We start from the raw sequence: 16,785 nt of genomic DNA on the forward strand, positions 1-16,785 counted from the left end.
GAACTGAGTTGCCAAATGGGGTGAACATGGTGATCTATGAAGTCATCTTTACCTCTGTGATATATTTTTTCTGCTTTAAGCTGAACATTTTAAAACATTTTCTATGAATTTAAGGATTTGTTTTTGTTGGTCAAAGAGATACTGTCACAATGTTGCCTCATCTATCTCCTTAGTTGATCCTTTTGCAAGCAGTGTTGCAAGAATTGTGGAAATGCACATCAATACCCCATGACCATTATCCTGCTGGTTTAAGTTTCTTCCTAGGAATAATTAATAGTTTAACTATTAACTTTCCCTTTTGACCATTAAAATATTGGGTCAAAACAAACAGTGCTGCAGGGTCAGCTCTCATTTTCCCCTTCTGGTGAGAGATTATAAGTGTCATCTGTAGTAAGCTTGAGCTTGTTGTGAGGACATGAAGACACTGACCACAAATGAACAGGCTTTGTTCTTGTGCTTCTAAAAGCACAAGAATGTAATGATCAGCAGGTAGAGATAAGCATTTTGCTTGTTAGTGTCTGCAGATCAAATTGCAGTTAAGGGCTGCTATCAGCAGGGGATAGTTTGTTTTTTCTTTCTTTTTTTAAAAAGGAAGTTCTTATCTAGATCTAGGGGATAAGTCCCATTGTATGGAGGGTCTGGTCACTTCTTCTGTAAGAAGTGGTTCTCTGTAAAGTTGGAGGAGTGAGGGGCCAAAATGCTGCTCCTGAAGTACTGTGTGGTGCCCAGGTCTCATTCATTCCAGTCTGAACTATACCATGGACTCTGTACTTTACCCTTATTTTTTCCTGGAACTTGTCACAATATTTGAAACTTGATTTAGCTTGAAAGGTTCATCTCTAGTGCTCAGACCCTTAACAACAGAGATGCTGGGTGACCTCCAAAATAGATCTGTCATGCAAATGTGTCTTTCCCATCTTTACATAAAATCATCCTCCATAGGCTGTGAGTTTTGGTGGCAGAAAGAACTTGTTAAACTCCTCCACCCGCTATCACCTGACCATTTTTGTTTGCAGAATCTTCAGTCCCCTGTTGCTTTTCTATCTGTGGATAGAGATAGGAGCACTCATCTAGTTTCAGCCTGACCAGTGTTGTTACACTTCTCCAGCATTACACCTCTGGAGAATATTTAACAGAATTTCTCTAATGCTTCTGGAGATGTTGAAACTTCAGAACAAATATTGACCATGAGGAAACACAAATTGCCTGAATCAGAGGTAAAGAATCTTTTATATAACAATAAAATTGACAACAAAATGGGACAATTTTGGGGACACTAAGTTATGGTTTATAGAGAACATCACCCACAACCATTCCATGATCATAGTCCAAAGTATAGATCAAAGTATAGATCAAAGCATAGATCAAAGTATAACATTCTGTATTCTGTCCTTCTTGTGTGTGGAAGCTAAGAGCAAAAGCCCTGCTATTCCAAACAATTCCCAAATTGACAAAAAATTCTTTGATGATTTAAATACCCAAATCTCGAGATATAAAAGAAGAAACCAAGGATTAAATTAAAAATGCTTCAGGAGGCTAAAGGGAATGGGGGTTTTGGTCTTCCTGACTGGATGTTGTATTATCAAGCTTCTGTTTTAATGTGGCCAAAAGAATGGATAACTTTAAGATATAAGAGAATTTTGTATCTTGAAGGGCATGATTTGCAAATGGGTTGGCACGCTTATATGTGGTATGAAAAATGTAAGGTACATGGTTGTTTCTTAAATCATTATATTAGGAAATCATTAATGTTGGTGTGGGAAAAGTTAAAGACAAAACTGTATACTAAATTACCAAGATGGCTTTCACCTATGGAAGCTCTTATATATCCAGATGCACTGAACTTTGATACAATTGTGAGATATGATGATATTTTGGATACTGATGGAGGATTGAAATTGAATCAAGAAATACAAGAACAAGGAATTAATATTTCTTGGTGGCACAAGGTTCAAATGCAATCAAGATATGCTAAAGACAATAGAATGTGGGGCTTTTATAAGGAGTTAACAGCACTTGACCACGTGATTCTTAAATCAGATGAGAAAATGATTAAAAGATTGTATAATTTCTTACTGGATAGGAGAATGGAAGATGAATAGGTTAAGGAAACTATGATAACGTGGGCACAAAATTTTGGATATAATATTGAGTTAGAGAAATGGCAAAAGCTGTGGGAAAGAAATATTAAAGTAACATTAGCAACCTCATACAAAGAAAACCTGGATAAAATGTTTTATAGATGGTATCTGTCGCCAAATAGGTTAGCTAAGATGTTTCCAAGTATGTCAAATGGATTTTGGAAATGTAAGCACAAATTGGGTACTTTTTATCATATGTGGTGGACCTGTGATAAGGCAAAAAAGTATTGGAGTAAAATGCACAAATGGCTTGAGGAAATGTTACAAAAACCTCTAACATTTAAACCTGAAGTTTTCTTATTAGGCATTGTACCTGATGATGTTGGTAAACAAGCAATGTATTTGACTCTACATGTAACTACTGCGGTGAGGATTGCATTTGCCCAACATTGGAAGAGTGAAGAGCCACCTACCGACGAACTGATTCTAAAAAAGATCTTGGACTGTGCCAAAATGGACACATTGACTTTGTCTCTGAAGGAGAAAGAAGATACAGACGTCTATCAAACCTGGGACTCTTTTTATCATTGGCTAGAGAAACGGGACTATGCATAGATCTAAATATATTTATAGTTTAACATAAAAAGAAAAAATGTGGGGGGCTGACCCAGTAGGTCTGATGTTTTTGACAATTGATGACTTTTTAGTTCCTTTTTTGTTGGGTCTGTTAAGAATAAAACTTATTCAAAAAAAAAAAAAAAGGAATTCTCAGCTGACTGGAGGTATTTCCAGTGAAGGAAAAGGAAAATACGTCCACCACACACCATGAAGTGGAAAGTTGATAGGTCTGTTTGCACAAATGGTGTCCTGTGGTCATGGGGAGCACTCCTCACCAACTGCTCATACTGTGTCAGTGTGATGGACTTTATACAAAGACTAAGGGATGTATAGCACAGCCCTTCCACGTGAGCAGGAATCCTGACTGATCAGCATTTCAATTCACATGGAGGAACTGTTATGTACACTTAGGTACAGACCCCTTCATTCTAATACTCAAGCCTAGTATGTACATTGGTGGTCACAGCTGGCACCACAGTGGCTGGCTGTCTTGCTGCCTTCCCTGCATGTGAAAATGCAACATGCAGAATTGGCTTCTGCAAACCCTCTTACTTGAGTGTTGCCAATGACTTGGATTGTAATCTTCATCATGTGCAGCCAGCCTGGGCATCATGGGAGTTGTAGTCCAAGTCATCTAGAGGGTAACAGATTGGGGAAGATGTAACTACAGAATAATGTTCTGCTCTAACAACATTAATTATTTTTACAGCAGCAAAAAAATTCCCCAGAAACAAACCATTTTTTCCTCTCAGAAGGGAATGGTTGTTAGCAGCTCTCAGTTTACTAGCATCTCTCACTCCCCCAGCATGAAGCCCATCTTGCCTCCTCTGTCTTGCATTTCTTGTAGGCAGTGTTATACAAGTTAGCGAAACATAATCTGGTCTAAACACCCCAGGGAGGATCATGTGTTTGCACCACGCTGCCTGCAAAACCAGTGGTGGTGATCAAAGATCACAGCAACTCCCTCTGCCTCCCAGACACACAGTTATGCAAGAACTTTGTTGTGAGAAGAGCTTGACTGGCAGCTGGAACTGATCAAGCTCCTGCCCCTCACCACCTCCCCCCTAACAATATTGATCTTTTGCCTGCTGAGCTTAGCAAAGATCTCCCCCCACGCCTCACCCAGTGCTATAAAACACATACCCAAAGCCTGCCTTCCCCATTTATAGTGAAGCTCAGCTTTGGATCTATGTTACTCCCTGACAGGCAAGAGTCCTCTTCAGTTCTTTGAGTTCTTTCTGGTGATTATGACTCTTGTTACTGAGAGAAGATAGTGGCTTGGAAGGAGCAGTTGCCTCCCCATCCCACAGAGGGGTCATTTTACAAGGATTTTATCACCACCACCGCCCTTCCAGCTTGACCCTCCCTCTGTTTTAAAGAGTTTGTAGTCCATCATTTCCTTTAGGGTGTGCTGGGAGATGCTTCCCTTTCTTTGCTAATGACGGCCGTTCTGTATTTGTTGCAGGCACATAGGAACATGATGATTCACACAAAGGGGATTCTTGCAGTGCTGGGGCTGGTGGCCCTGGCCTTGCTGGCCAGCAGATGCCAGGCGCAGCGTGACTGCCGAGTGGAAAGCTTCAAAGTCCAGCAAAACTTTGACAAGTACCGGGTAAGTGCTTTGACACCCCCCACCCTTTCCTTCTCTTTCAATCCCTAGAATGTTGCTATTGTAACCTGGTTCTAATTTTCTGCTCTTGGAGAGGGCAAGAAGGCATCCAGATGTTTCTCTCATCATCATCATCATCACCATCACCACCACCACCCCTGCCACACACATACACATGCACACGCACACACACACTGACAGTCTCTAGTCCCAGCTAGAATTATCAGAAGTGTTGATGGCCATTGAAAGCTCTGCTGGACACCACCAACATAAAAAATAAGCCTGAAATATGACTAGCCAGAAGCATAAAGAAAGGCTGTCTAGGCTGACTACTCTTAACCTTTCCACGGCTGGAGCAAAGAAAAGAGGAAGAGAAAACTCATCAAAATGGTGTTGTTATATCAGCTACAAAACAAAGACTTGGGCCTATTTGATTTTTTTCCTTTATCAGTTAATTGACCAGATTAGCAATGATACTGGTGTTCATTATGTAAAGAATACAGAAATAGTCTTTTGACTTCTATCCCAATTTTTTGATAGGCTGCCTCACTGGCCTGTGAAACAAATGTTTCATCTTATACATTGTAAAATTAGCGTGAGAAGAAAGAAGAGAGTAGAAATGAATGTTAAAATCTCCCAGTCAAGGGATGTAAAAAGTAGGTTCCCACAGAGATCTGTACTGCGGCCAGTGCTTTTCAACTTATTCATGAATTTTCTGGAATTAGAAGTGAGCAGCAAAGTGGTCAGGATTGCTAATGATACCAAAGTATGGGGCTGGCGGGTGGGTGGCTTAAAACAAAAGGGATTACAAGAGGCTCCAAAAGGATCTCTCCTAATTTAGAGAACAGGTATGTGAATTTCAACTTAAGCAAGCATAAAGTGATGTATATTGGGGCAAAAAGCCCCCAAGTTCAAATAAAGGTTGATAGGTTCTGAGCTGGCAGTGATTGACCAAGAAAGAAATGTTGCATTTTTGTTGGCCTAGTACATGGCTGTTGTGATAAGGCCAGGTCCATATTATTGTTAAAGAGTTAAAAAGGGAATTTAAAATAAAACTGCCAATATCATATTATCCTTATACAAATCTACAGTTCCATTGCACTTAGAATAGTCTAATTACCATGCTTAAAAAAAGGATACCGTAGAGCTGGAAAAAGAAATGGGCAAAAAAGGGCAACTAAAATGGTCAAAGGTCGGAGCAACTGTCCTGCGAGGAAATGTTTAAAAAGCTGAGATTCTTAGCTTTGGAAAAAGGCAAGAATAGACCTGATAGAGGTTCACAGAATTATGCATGGTGTGAAGAAAGTGGATAGGGAGACATTTATCTTCCTCACTCATAATAAAAGAAACTGATGTCACCCCATGAAGTTGATTGGAGAGAGATTCAGGATGGATAAAAAGAAGTACTTCTTCATACAGTGCTTCACACAGTTAAACCATGAAATACGCTGCCATAAGATGTACTGATGCCAACTATTTGGACTGCTTTAGAAAGGGACTGGGCAAATTCATGGAGGGAAGGTTATCAATAGCTACTAGCCCTGATGGCTTTGTGCTGCCTCCAGGGTTGGAGGCGCTACGCTCATGTACATCAATTGCAGGGGAACATGGGAGAAAGTAAACTACTGCATTCATGTCCTGCTTGCTGGTTTTCAGAGGACTTCTTGTTGGCCACTCTGTGAACCCTTGCTGGAATAGATGGACCCTTACTTGGATCTAGCATGACTTTTCTTATATTCTTAATATACTGCAAAAGCCAGACATTGCTTGTTTTTCATGTTTGTAAACATTATTCACTGTTCAAGATCATCCTTGCCCAAGTTGGTGCCATCTAGATGTTTTGGATTGCTGTAGCCCCAGACAGGATAAGCAGTAATCAGGAATGCTGAGAGTGGTGGTCTAAGATAGTGGAGGGCACCACCACTTGGGGAAGGGTCTTCTCCCTTCAAGGTGCCAGGGAAGAGAAGCCATGTGGAGTTTAACACTGGGTATAATGCTGACATGAGTGCTCGCACGACATACTTGCTTTCAATACTATCCATATGCAAATGATATCCAAACACAGACTTCCCCAACCTGGTGTCCTCCAGATGTTTTGGATTACAATTTCCACCATTCCTACCATTGGCCATAGTAGCTTGGGTTGATGAGAGCTTGAAGAGCATCTACACTGGACTCTGTTTTCGTTTGTTTGATGACATCACACCTCACCCAGTGTTCCTCATCCAAATGCCTTCATCCTAATTTCTGAAAAAATCAGGTAATACAATGCAATCCGAGCAGAGAAAGCTGTATTTCTCACCATCATTAACCTTTCCTCTAGAGGGGGTAGTATGCTGCAGAAGTTCTCCCTAAATTACTTCTGACAGGCAAGCTGCTTCTATTGCAAAAAGACACATTTCAAGAAATATATGATTCAGGTCTGCGCAGGGGAAGGGCCTGTTTATCTGGGGCAGGGTACACAACCTGGTGCCCTCTAGAGGTCTTGGATTACAATTTTCATAAAGCCAAGCCAATTGTCTTGGGACTTCTACTCTGAAATCTTTGGATTGTACCAATTATCCAGACTTGATATTGGGACTGTATGGTAAATAAACCAAGGCATCCACACATTTTGGATGTCTATTGCATATGACTAGCATTCCCTTTTATGACTGGGAGAAGAATTTTCACTGGTTTTATCAAAATTCTGTTGGTTTTCCTCAGAATGTCTTGAATGTTTCTTTCAAGCAGGAGCTATCAAGTTCGTGTTGCATTTCAGTTTAGGCAGAATTTGCTGAGAATCCAGAGCATTATGCTAGCTCCTTTATGGAAAATATTCCAGGGCCTCCCTTGACATTTTACCTGACTGCTTTCTCCCCTTTGGTTTGCACTTCACTTTCATTGCAATTAAAATTTGGTAGCAATTCTGTTGCTAATACTGTACTTGGGGACAGATTCCCAAATTCCACTTGTGTTTCCATTCCTCATTTTCTAAGCAGGCCTAATAAAAGCTTTACTTCTCCTTTTGTAGTACCGCGGACTGTGGTATGCTGTGGCCAAGAAAGACCCAATAGGATTGTTTCTTCAGGACAATGTGAGAGCTGAGTTTTTTGTTGATGAAAATGGGAATATGACTGCAACTGCCAGGGGCAGAGTGGTGCTCTTGAAGTGAGTCTACTAGCCTCTTTCTGTTTCTGCGGTTTCCCCTACAGCATGGCTAGCTCCACCCTTAGGCAACTTCCCTTAGGAGGTGAAGCAGCTTTCTCAGACAACTGAATTAAGGGTGTTATGAAAGGGCAACGAGTTATTAATTTCTAAAATGTATGATGATGATGATGATGATTGAATGCTTATTGCCAAGCTGGGAAACAGGTGCTTGTGAAACGTTCAAGTGCCAAAATAACTTGGGTACTTAGAGCCCTTGGTACTTTTAGGGCCAGCCCTACCACTAGGCAGAGTGCTATAGCCATTTCAAGTTAGCAGACTTTGGACACTGTGGAAGGAGCACTGGTAGCAGCCTCAAAGGTGCTCACCTCTGTTGAATGAAAGATCTGGTTGTCCCTCTGAACTAGCCAGTCAGCCGCAGGTGAAGTGGAGGATGGTGTCCCATCTCCGTACTGAAGGATGACTAAAGTGCAATTCCATGCAGATTCTGTCGGTGGAACTGAGAGGTGCTACCTTGTCCTTCACTCCTGTCCCCAAAATGTTTGACTCCAGCCTTGAGTAGATTCTACAGCTTGACTTGGGGTCAGCGCGGACCATTTACTCAAGGCAGCAGCATACCTTGGGCTGGCCCTGGCTCAGAGGATCTTAGGTGTCTATCTGTTTGATTCTTTTTCTTCCATTTTCAAGGCAAGCTCACCCTCCTGCTCAGATCCGCAAGACTGAATATATCCTCTTCCTCTTTTCAGTGAGTGGAGTGTGTGCGCTGACATGATTGGCACCTTTGTAGAGACAGAAGATCCTGCCAAGTTCAAAATGAAATATTGGGGTGTGTCATCCTATCTCCAGAAAGGAAGTGAGTCTGTATTTGTCAACTTTTCTAATGTAGACAAGGCACTAACAGCACAATCCTAGACACATCTGTTTGGAAATCATGAGTTTGATGGTGCTTACTCCCAGCTTAGAGTACAGGATTGCAGCTTCTGATATTTCAGATCCATGGTGTACTTTATGTTTGAGATCATGTCTACATTCACTCTATATCACTGTCAGGAGTTGGTTTTATTTATTTATTTATTTATTTATTTTTCTGATTTATATCCTGCCTTTTTCCTATGAAGGGCTCAAGGCAGCTTACATCATTCTCCTCCTCCATCTTCTCCCCACTACAACGACCCTGTGAGGTAGGCTGGGCTGAGAGTCTGTGACTGGCCCAAAGTCACCCAGTTGGCTCCATGGCCGAGCGGGGACTAGAACCCAGATCGCCTGAGTCCCAGTCCCACGCTCTTAACCACTACGCCACACTGGCTCTTTTTTTTCCCTTTCTTTGTTTCAAGCTTCCAAAGCAACAGTATCATTTCAAAATAACTCTTAATTTCCAATTCACAAGCAAGCTACAGCCACAGAAAGACTAATCTTTAAACATAAACAGAGTAGTTGGTTTAACCTGAACTAGAAACATTGGAGAGCTTGCCTGTCATTAATTCAGGTCTGACCTACACATTCAAGGTGGTAGAATGGCCTCATTGAAAGGGCTTTAGTTCTGCATGTTTCCCTGTGTTAAGAACTCTCTGCAGATATAAAAGTAAAATAGTAGGAAATTGCTTGGTTGGAAATTTTATCCCTACTAACGTTCAGTCTTCATGGACTTGATGTGGGTGGGAACATTCAAGAATGGAATCTCTATCTATCATAGATAGATATATGCAGACCAAGCATTGATATGCATTTTAGGCATATCAATATTGGGCTCCATTCTTGCATGGATGCATTTAGAGAGCATCTGTCACTTTTGACTTGATGTTTATGTCAGATCTTGCTACATGGAGGAGAATTTGGGCTGCCTTTCAGTTTATTTTGTAGTGTTTTAGTTTACTTTGTAGTGGTGCTGCTGTCCCTAAGACAGTCAAAACACAAACCTACAAACAGATTGAATATTGATAGAAGTTCAGTTGGAATCTTGCTCAATTCTAATATTTGCTTTAACAGTTAAAAGGGGAGAATAATAGATGAATGGATGGAAGAACAGGATGTATACATTCTTATGTGTGTGTGTGTGTGTGTGTGTGTGTGTGTGTGTGTGTGAGAGAGAGAGAGAGAGAGAGAGAGAGAGAGAGAGAGAGAGAGAGAGAATAGAAGACTATGAATAGATGATGAAAGAACGAAGGGTTTATTGTGCTTGTGTTTTGGTGAATATGGATGTATGAAAGGCAGGAAGTGGTATGTGGTCTTTAGACCTCCCCCCTGAAAAAGGTCCACCCCATTTTAACTCAGAAACTCTCTCTAAGAGGTCTTCCCTTATGTTTACTCTGTGATGGACATTGAAATAGAAGATTGGATGGAACCCTAATGAGCCATGACAGTCGTCCAGTGTTTGTTGAGTAGTTCTGGTGTTTGAGGGATATGCCCAGTCACTGCCTGCATGAAGGGATATTAATGTTACCTATTTACATTGAGTAGGCATGGGATGAAGGTTTTCCATCTGTAATAACTTCATGAATAACTGCAAGCCACTGAATAACATGGGGAATTACTCATATTTGTGAATTTCATCTTTCACCTTATTATTAAGCATTTCAGATTATTTTGCCTGTGGAAAGTTTAGATCGCAATAAATCTGTCAGTGTTTTTGTCACTGTTTCCCCTCTACAAAAGGTCTGCCCTGGAATTTATAACCAATTTCTCTGCAAGAAGCTATTATGCCCCCTACCCCACCCACACTTTTTTCCTCAACTGTCAACATGTGTTCAGTGTTGTTCTGCAACAGGATCTAAATATGCCAGCTTCCTAAGGACTGAAGAGTACAAAGGGCTACCGCCCTTATCTGTGTCATCATGTTAAAAGTTAAATGCATGAATTCGATGTGTTCTGTTAATTGGATGTTTTCAAATGCTGAATCTGCCTCTGCGAAAGTGGAAGTTAATAAAACTTAGCTTCCTCTTTGGACAGCTTTGAACAGGTGTGGCCCAATAATTAGGTAGCAGATGCAGTGTGAGTGGGGACAATGGGCCATTCCACCTGAACCTCCTAGTGGCTTTCCTCTTTTGGAGGACAGAGCTGTGCATGCCTTTCTACCTGGGGGGAAGAGAAAACGATCTTGTCCTTTGCCCCAGGATGTTTTCCACCAGGGGCCCTGTCTGTCACCTTCCTTGGTGTCTCAGAAAACAGAAAGAACATAAGCACATGTTCATTATATGTAACTTGTTGATTTCTTCCTTGTGAGTTAAATTAGCTTATTTTTCTTTAACATTTATGTGCTTATTTCCTTTGAAATACTTAGTAGAAAGACCCATTGTTGCTTGGCAAAACACAGTGGCCTTCATTATATGTGTAATACATGTTTCTCTAAATATGTTTCTCCATTCTATAGTCCATTTTCATTTTAACACTTAATATTTTGCACTTAAACATCTAAGTTAAAGTGTATAGCTTGAAACAGAGCAAAACAACAAAAAATGGGAATTGGCTCTTTCCATTCATCAGTTTTCAAACTGGAGAGCATTCTGCATCTATAAAAGGTATGTACTTTTCAATGTCTGGATGACAGTGGGGTGTCTTTCCTGCCCTATATCAATCACACAAGAAAACTATCATGAAATACTTTTTGAAGTGCACAGCAGAGGCTGAGTTTTCTTAATTCTTCTATGGTTTTTCTAGATGATGACCACTGGGTAATGGCAACAGATTATGATTCATATGCGCTGCACTACTCCTGCCGTCAGCTCAATGGAGACGGCACATGCGCTGATGGTTACTCCTTTGTATTTTCTCGTTCCCCGTATGGGCTACTTCCAGAAGCACAAAGAATTATCAGGCAAAAGCAGACAGAAATCTGCTTAGAAAGACAATACAGGTTGATTGTTCATGATGGTAAGGCGTTTTTTCACTCAGGTTTGCAGAAGAGCTGGGTCAGGTGGCTTGATAGCAAAAGAGCAGTTGAAAACCTAAGCCATGTTCAGTGTAGTATTCTGAATATTTTGGAAGCACCATTTAAAGATATAAAATTTCAGTAAGGCTTGCACTGACTCTGCGGCCCAGTTTGGTTGTTGGCTCTTACTGTAATATTTTACTTGGGGGTGTGTTTGATTTCACATAGATTTTAAAAGGGATGTTTTGTATTTTTGTTTTTAAATGTTTTAACTCTGAGGATTTTTTATTATTATTATTATTTTGTAAATTTATGCTGTAAACCACTTTGAGAGATCTTTTAGATATGTTCAAGCAGTCTAGACTGGTTAAATAAATAATTCCAGTACTGCTGGGGAACTTTTATATAGAGAGGCGCTGCTTAACAAAAGACTCCAAATCCTGCAATGCCATGTCTGGATCTGGCTGGTCCTCCTGGCTGTAGGCTCCCTGTTCCTCATGCCATCTTATTTCTTGCTGTGCTTAATACAGAGTAGCTGGAACACTATGAGAAGGATGTAAAGTGCAGCTAGTAGCTGTTCTGTTAACAGGAGAACAATAACAACATAGCACAACCAGAATCAACTCAGGGTTTTTGTTGTTTTAATCATCCTTGTTGAATTCAGAAATCTGACACTACATAAATGAGTACATACCAGGAAATGAGGTTGGTGTTTTAGTGCATCTAAATAATTATTTGAAGTATTTGAAGTTGCATTTTAAATCTCCTGTTGAATACAATAGATTGCATTAACAATTGTTCAGTCCTTAGCTGTGTAATCAAAGGATTTAAATACTATAATTTAAAATCTAAAATAAATTACAAGAAATAAGACTGGAACGATTTCTAAAAATAGCCACCAGTTTTGAGAAATTCAGTACATGCCATTATTCAGTGTTGTTTCTATGACCTGTTTGCATGTCACAGCATCACTTCCACTGGCAGTGTGATGTCCTCTGCTGATCTGGGCCCTCTTTTAAGAATTCCGCCAGTTCTGCCTTTTACTGTCATTGCAACATTGTCACTTAGCGACTCTAATATAATAACAATGAGACCAAAGAGCCAAGGTCACTGGTAACATTGCTTACCATGGGAAGAATAAACCGATATATAATTTCACACATTGGTTGTAACCAGGTAGTTCTTTGCCTCATTTTTCTAATGCAAACTTAGAACTTTTATCAGAGCTTACCTCTTCTGTTTTCTTTTAGGAAGCTGCCCTTGAGGAGAACATATTCGATGGGAACCATTCTATAGCTGTAAAGTATATAACTTGCTTTGTGGAGAGTTCTTCAAAAAGATTCCCTTAGATACTGAGTAGCTAGCTATCCATTTGAACTGTGCTATTTACTCTGCAAGTGTAATTTAATAAATGGAGATTCATGGAACTGTGTATTGCTTGTGCTGCAAACATATTAAATCATTAGTTTATTGTATAAGCAAAAAATTGTTTAGATTACAAATCCAAATTGCAGTGACACAGTAATCCCTACTTATTTTGTATTGGGGGCAGAACGAGGGAGGTACAGTTTTTCCAAGCTACCAATCCCAGGATTAGAGGTTTGCTTAAAAATAAACACATAGTGCAAAATATTTTGTTGCTTGCTTTTTCAACAGGACATTTTAATGCAGTCCTCTTAAAATCCCCCTCATCACCACCACCACCAAGCAGTGGCTTGAAATTTCATAAGTGAACCACAAATGCTGTCACAGTAGCACCAACTCACTTACTCAAGAGCAACATGCCCAGTGGTCATGCTGCTTGCCCCATGCCAATGGACACAGACAGTGCCTCGTGATGACAAAGTGCATACTCTGTGTTGATCACTCCAAGATGCTCTCTGTATAAGGTGTATCCACAAATCATGAAGGCAGCTGCAACTGTCTGAGAGCCATTTTCTTCTGACCAGGCGGGCCCATTATAACCAGAACAGCCAGGCTTAAGCCTAGTCAAACAAATGTCTGAATAAATAGGAAAAGGAATTGGTTGCATGTTGGAAATGCCCACTATATATATTATATTGAATAGGGGATGGGGGATGGTTTCAAATGATATTCAGTATGGTTTACATTTTTTACTGGTTTGCACTATCTTTGTGTTCTATTGAAAAATGAAGTCAGTGCCAAAGTCTTTATTTATTATTCTATGAATTATGTTTATACCTCTCCCTTTCCTCTTGCCACGTGCAGCTCTCCCTCACCTTTTTCTCCTCACAACCCTGTGAGGTAGTGACTGCCAGTAACTGACCCAAGCTTTCCCAGTAAGCTTCATGACTGAGTGGGGGGTCTGAATTTGGGTCTCCCTGGTTCCAGCTCCATTTTCTAGGCACTATGCATACTGGCAGTCATCATAAAGTATATGTGTGCAGGTAATGCTCAGAATTACACATAAATATCAAAAATCAAAAAGAGAAATGGAATGTTAGGCTATGGAATATCTGCTTCTTACCTCTTGAACGCATACTGTTTTATGAATGAAACTGCAAACAAGACTTTTAAATCATAATTTGATTAACACTTCATACAGTAGCCAGAATGTTGATAAAATTACATTTGCAACCACTTTCAGCCTGTAGGCTACCAATTTGGGGTCACTTTTCCCTTGCAGGCCACCAGTTTGGGGAAATTTTACTTTGCAGGCTACCAATTGGTGATCTCTGCTTTAGGAAAGAAGAGGTAGCACCACAAAATGTTTATTACATTTTTTATCCATCTGAAGATTGTTTTTAAAAATTATACAAAACTATATCTATATCCCTTAACTTATAGGCTGATCATCTACATTTTTATTCTGGAATAAAATCATAGATATGAGTGGGGCATTTTTGCCAAATAAGTGCACGGCACTGCAGCTTCACACCATGAACCAAAAACATAGTGGGAGACTGTATATCCAATTCTCACCTAATAAATATTTTAGTATTATTTATTGGGTTTATATTGTGCTTTTCTTCCATGAAATTCTAGACAGAGTGCAAGTGGTCCTAGACAATCACTCATCCAGGCTCTGATCAGATCCAGTCCTGCTCTGTTTCACTGAAGTTTCTGCACCATGTACTCTCAGCCTGTGTCTCTGTGCTCATCTGTTGGTTGGAAGAAGGGGTGGCCAGGAAAAGTTCCAAGTGCATTTACCTACACTGCCTGGGTTGACTACCTGCTGGGCACCTGCAAGCACCATCCTGGTGTGTGCCTCTATGTCTATTTGCACTGGCAACAGGATTGCTCTGCAAAGTAAACCTTGTTCCTACACTTTTTTGTACACTAGGCACATATCCAGAAAAGGAGCCTGTTGGAGTTGGTCCTCCAGGTTTACCCATCTCTGATACCACATGGCGGATGTTGCATGTCTCTGCCCACTGGCTCGCTGGCTCTCTGCATATCGAGCAAGCAAATGGTAGCAACAATGAGACAGAGGGTCAGGAGCAAAAGCAGCTAGTACTGATGGTGATGAGAAGGCAGACTCAAGGAGGTCATCCACTCAGGGGGTGATGCCCAAGAGCCCTCAAAAACTTGGAGCCAACATGGAATATGAGAGGAAAACACACAGATACATGCTCAAAAAGTGCTACCATTTGAAGGGAAGAGTAATCCTGCAGCTGACATGTACATATGAACATTTGGGCGTGCTCTGTCTGTCTGTCTGACTGCTTGTCTGTCCTTGCACTGCCCCTTGGCTCACTGTTAACATTCAATTACACTGTTTTAACCTTAGTTTATCACCATCCCCTTCAGTGTCCCTGGCATCTTACTATGAAAGAGTAAAACAGTCATTTTCTTCCTTCCCAGTACTACAATATTCAGTACAAGGTTTGCCCAGTAAGTTTTCAATTTATTTTTTTTATTTTTTGCTTTCCCAACTGCTTACTTTAGCACACAGCTCGAAAAAAGCCAGTGAGATTATCTTTATCAGGAACACCACATAGTTATCTAGAAATAACAGAAACATTGAAATGCCTGTGATCCTGTTGCCTCAGAGTAGTGTCTGTCCCAGCCTCTGTCCCCTGCAGAGAACTAGGGCAACAGAAGAAGATTTTCCTCCACTTTCGTCTGAATTTGGCTGCATTATACAGAACTGGATTGACAACTGAATTAGCGAATGTGAAGACCATTATCCAGAAGAAAAAAGAAGGCAAAATGTTTACATCTGGTTTGAACTTCTGTACTAAAATGAGGAGAATGGTAATGATTATTGGGCTCCACATTACAAAGAAAGAAATCATCAGTATAAATAGAGTCCGTAACAGTTTGAAATCTTGTCTGGAAATTCGAATGTGATGACTCTCTGAGTAGGCCAAGCCAGCATGCAGACGTCTCTTTGATGCTTTTGCAATCTGCATTAAAAGAAATGTAAGGATAAAATAACTTTTCAGTTAAGAATTTTACAAAGTTTTTGAAAGTAAGCTCTGTATCTTACATTTATTTTTCTCCCTAGGAGTTAACTGAAAAAGATCATTTTTATTTCATGTTTAATACTTCTCAATAATAAATTATTTTTCTAGCTATTCACAAGCTCTTCCTGCCTTGTACTCAGCTGTGGGATTTCCCCTCAGATATATATATATATATTTTTTTGGTAACAGTGAGATTCATTATTACATGTATATCCACTGCATTTTCTCTCTCTCTTGTATGGAACTCACAACAGTCTTTATGGTCTTCCTTTTGTCCATTTTTGTGCTCACAACAACCCTGAGAGAAAGGTTAGGCTTAAAGTCAGCAACTGGCGCAATTCACCAAGTGAAATTCATGGCTGAATTAGCTAGACCCCAAATTCCGTAAGTCCTGGTCCAGCATTATACTATACAGAATTTGGTTCTCTCCCTTCCCCTATTTATTTTTTTAAACTTTGAGATTGAAACTATTGTAGCTGAGTAATATTAGCAACACTTCTGAGACTTATATAAATGAACTGACATTTCAGTCCACAAGGCTTTCTTCAACAAGATGATACCTCAGACCTAATATTTGTTCTGAGTACTATCAATACAGAACTGGAATGCACTAGACCAGCCTTCCCAAACCTGGTGCCTTCCAGATATTTTGGGCTTCATCTCCCATCAGCCAATGTGGTATAGTGGTTAAGAGCGCAAGTCTGGGACTCAGGAAATATGGGTTCTAGTCCCCACTCCGCTACAGAGCTAACTGGGTGTCTTTGGGCCAGTTACAGGCACTCAGCCCAGCCTACCTCATAGAGTTGTTGTGAGGATAACACTGAAAGAAGGAGAATTATGTAAGCTGCCTTGAATCCCTTGAAAGGAATAATATAAGCCACAACCAGCATGGCCAGTGCTCAGGAATGCTGGGACTTGTTATCCAAAACTTCTGGATGGTTCCAGACTGGAGAAAACTGTCTTATAATAATAAAATGATGATTGAAGTCACAATCCTATGTACACTTACTTAAGAATAACCCCCTTAAATCTAAT

General features: G+C 40.3%; 2 protein-coding genes across 3 annotated transcripts in view; one reads left to right on the forward strand and one right to left on the reverse strand.

The window, feature by feature from the left end:
- The first annotated feature begins 3,820 nt into the window (after nucleotides 1–3,820).
- RBP4 (retinol binding protein 4) lies at nucleotides 3,821–12,952 on the forward strand. 2 transcript variants are annotated; one of them, XM_044420043.1, is made up of 6 exons: nucleotides 3,821–3,905; nucleotides 4,165–4,311; nucleotides 7,322–7,458; nucleotides 8,202–8,308; nucleotides 11,110–11,322; nucleotides 12,571–12,952. In XM_044420043.1, the coding sequence occupies exons 2-6, from the start codon at nucleotides 4,177–4,179 to the stop codon at nucleotides 12,582–12,584; spliced, it is 606 nt and encodes a 201-aa protein (XP_044275978.1). In that variant the 5' UTR covers nucleotides 3,821–3,905; nucleotides 4,165–4,176; the 3' UTR covers nucleotides 12,585–12,952. The 2 variants fall into 2 exon arrangements, with proteins under 2 accessions (XP_044275978.1, XP_044275979.1); XM_044420044.1 differs by lacking the exon at nucleotides 3,821–3,905 and adding an exon at nucleotides 3,919–3,940.
- Nucleotides 12,953–15,282: 2,330 nt separating this feature from the next.
- The window catches only part of FFAR4 (free fatty acid receptor 4), a 16,131-nt gene continuing 14,628 nt past the window's right edge, over nucleotides 15,283–16,785 (reverse strand). The window contains exon 3 of the mRNA XM_044420085.1: nucleotides 15,283–15,690. Within this exon, the coding sequence (XP_044276020.1) occupies nucleotides 15,283–15,690 (408 nt within the window). The remainder of the gene's footprint in view (nucleotides 15,691–16,785) is intronic.

Source organism: Varanus komodoensis, unplaced genomic scaffold, assembly GCF_004798865.1.
Source record: "Varanus komodoensis strain SLA01 unplaced genomic scaffold, ASM479886v1 scaffold11, whole genome shotgun sequence".
Taxonomy (NCBI): Eukaryota; Metazoa; Chordata; class Lepidosauria; order Squamata; family Varanidae; genus Varanus; species Varanus komodoensis.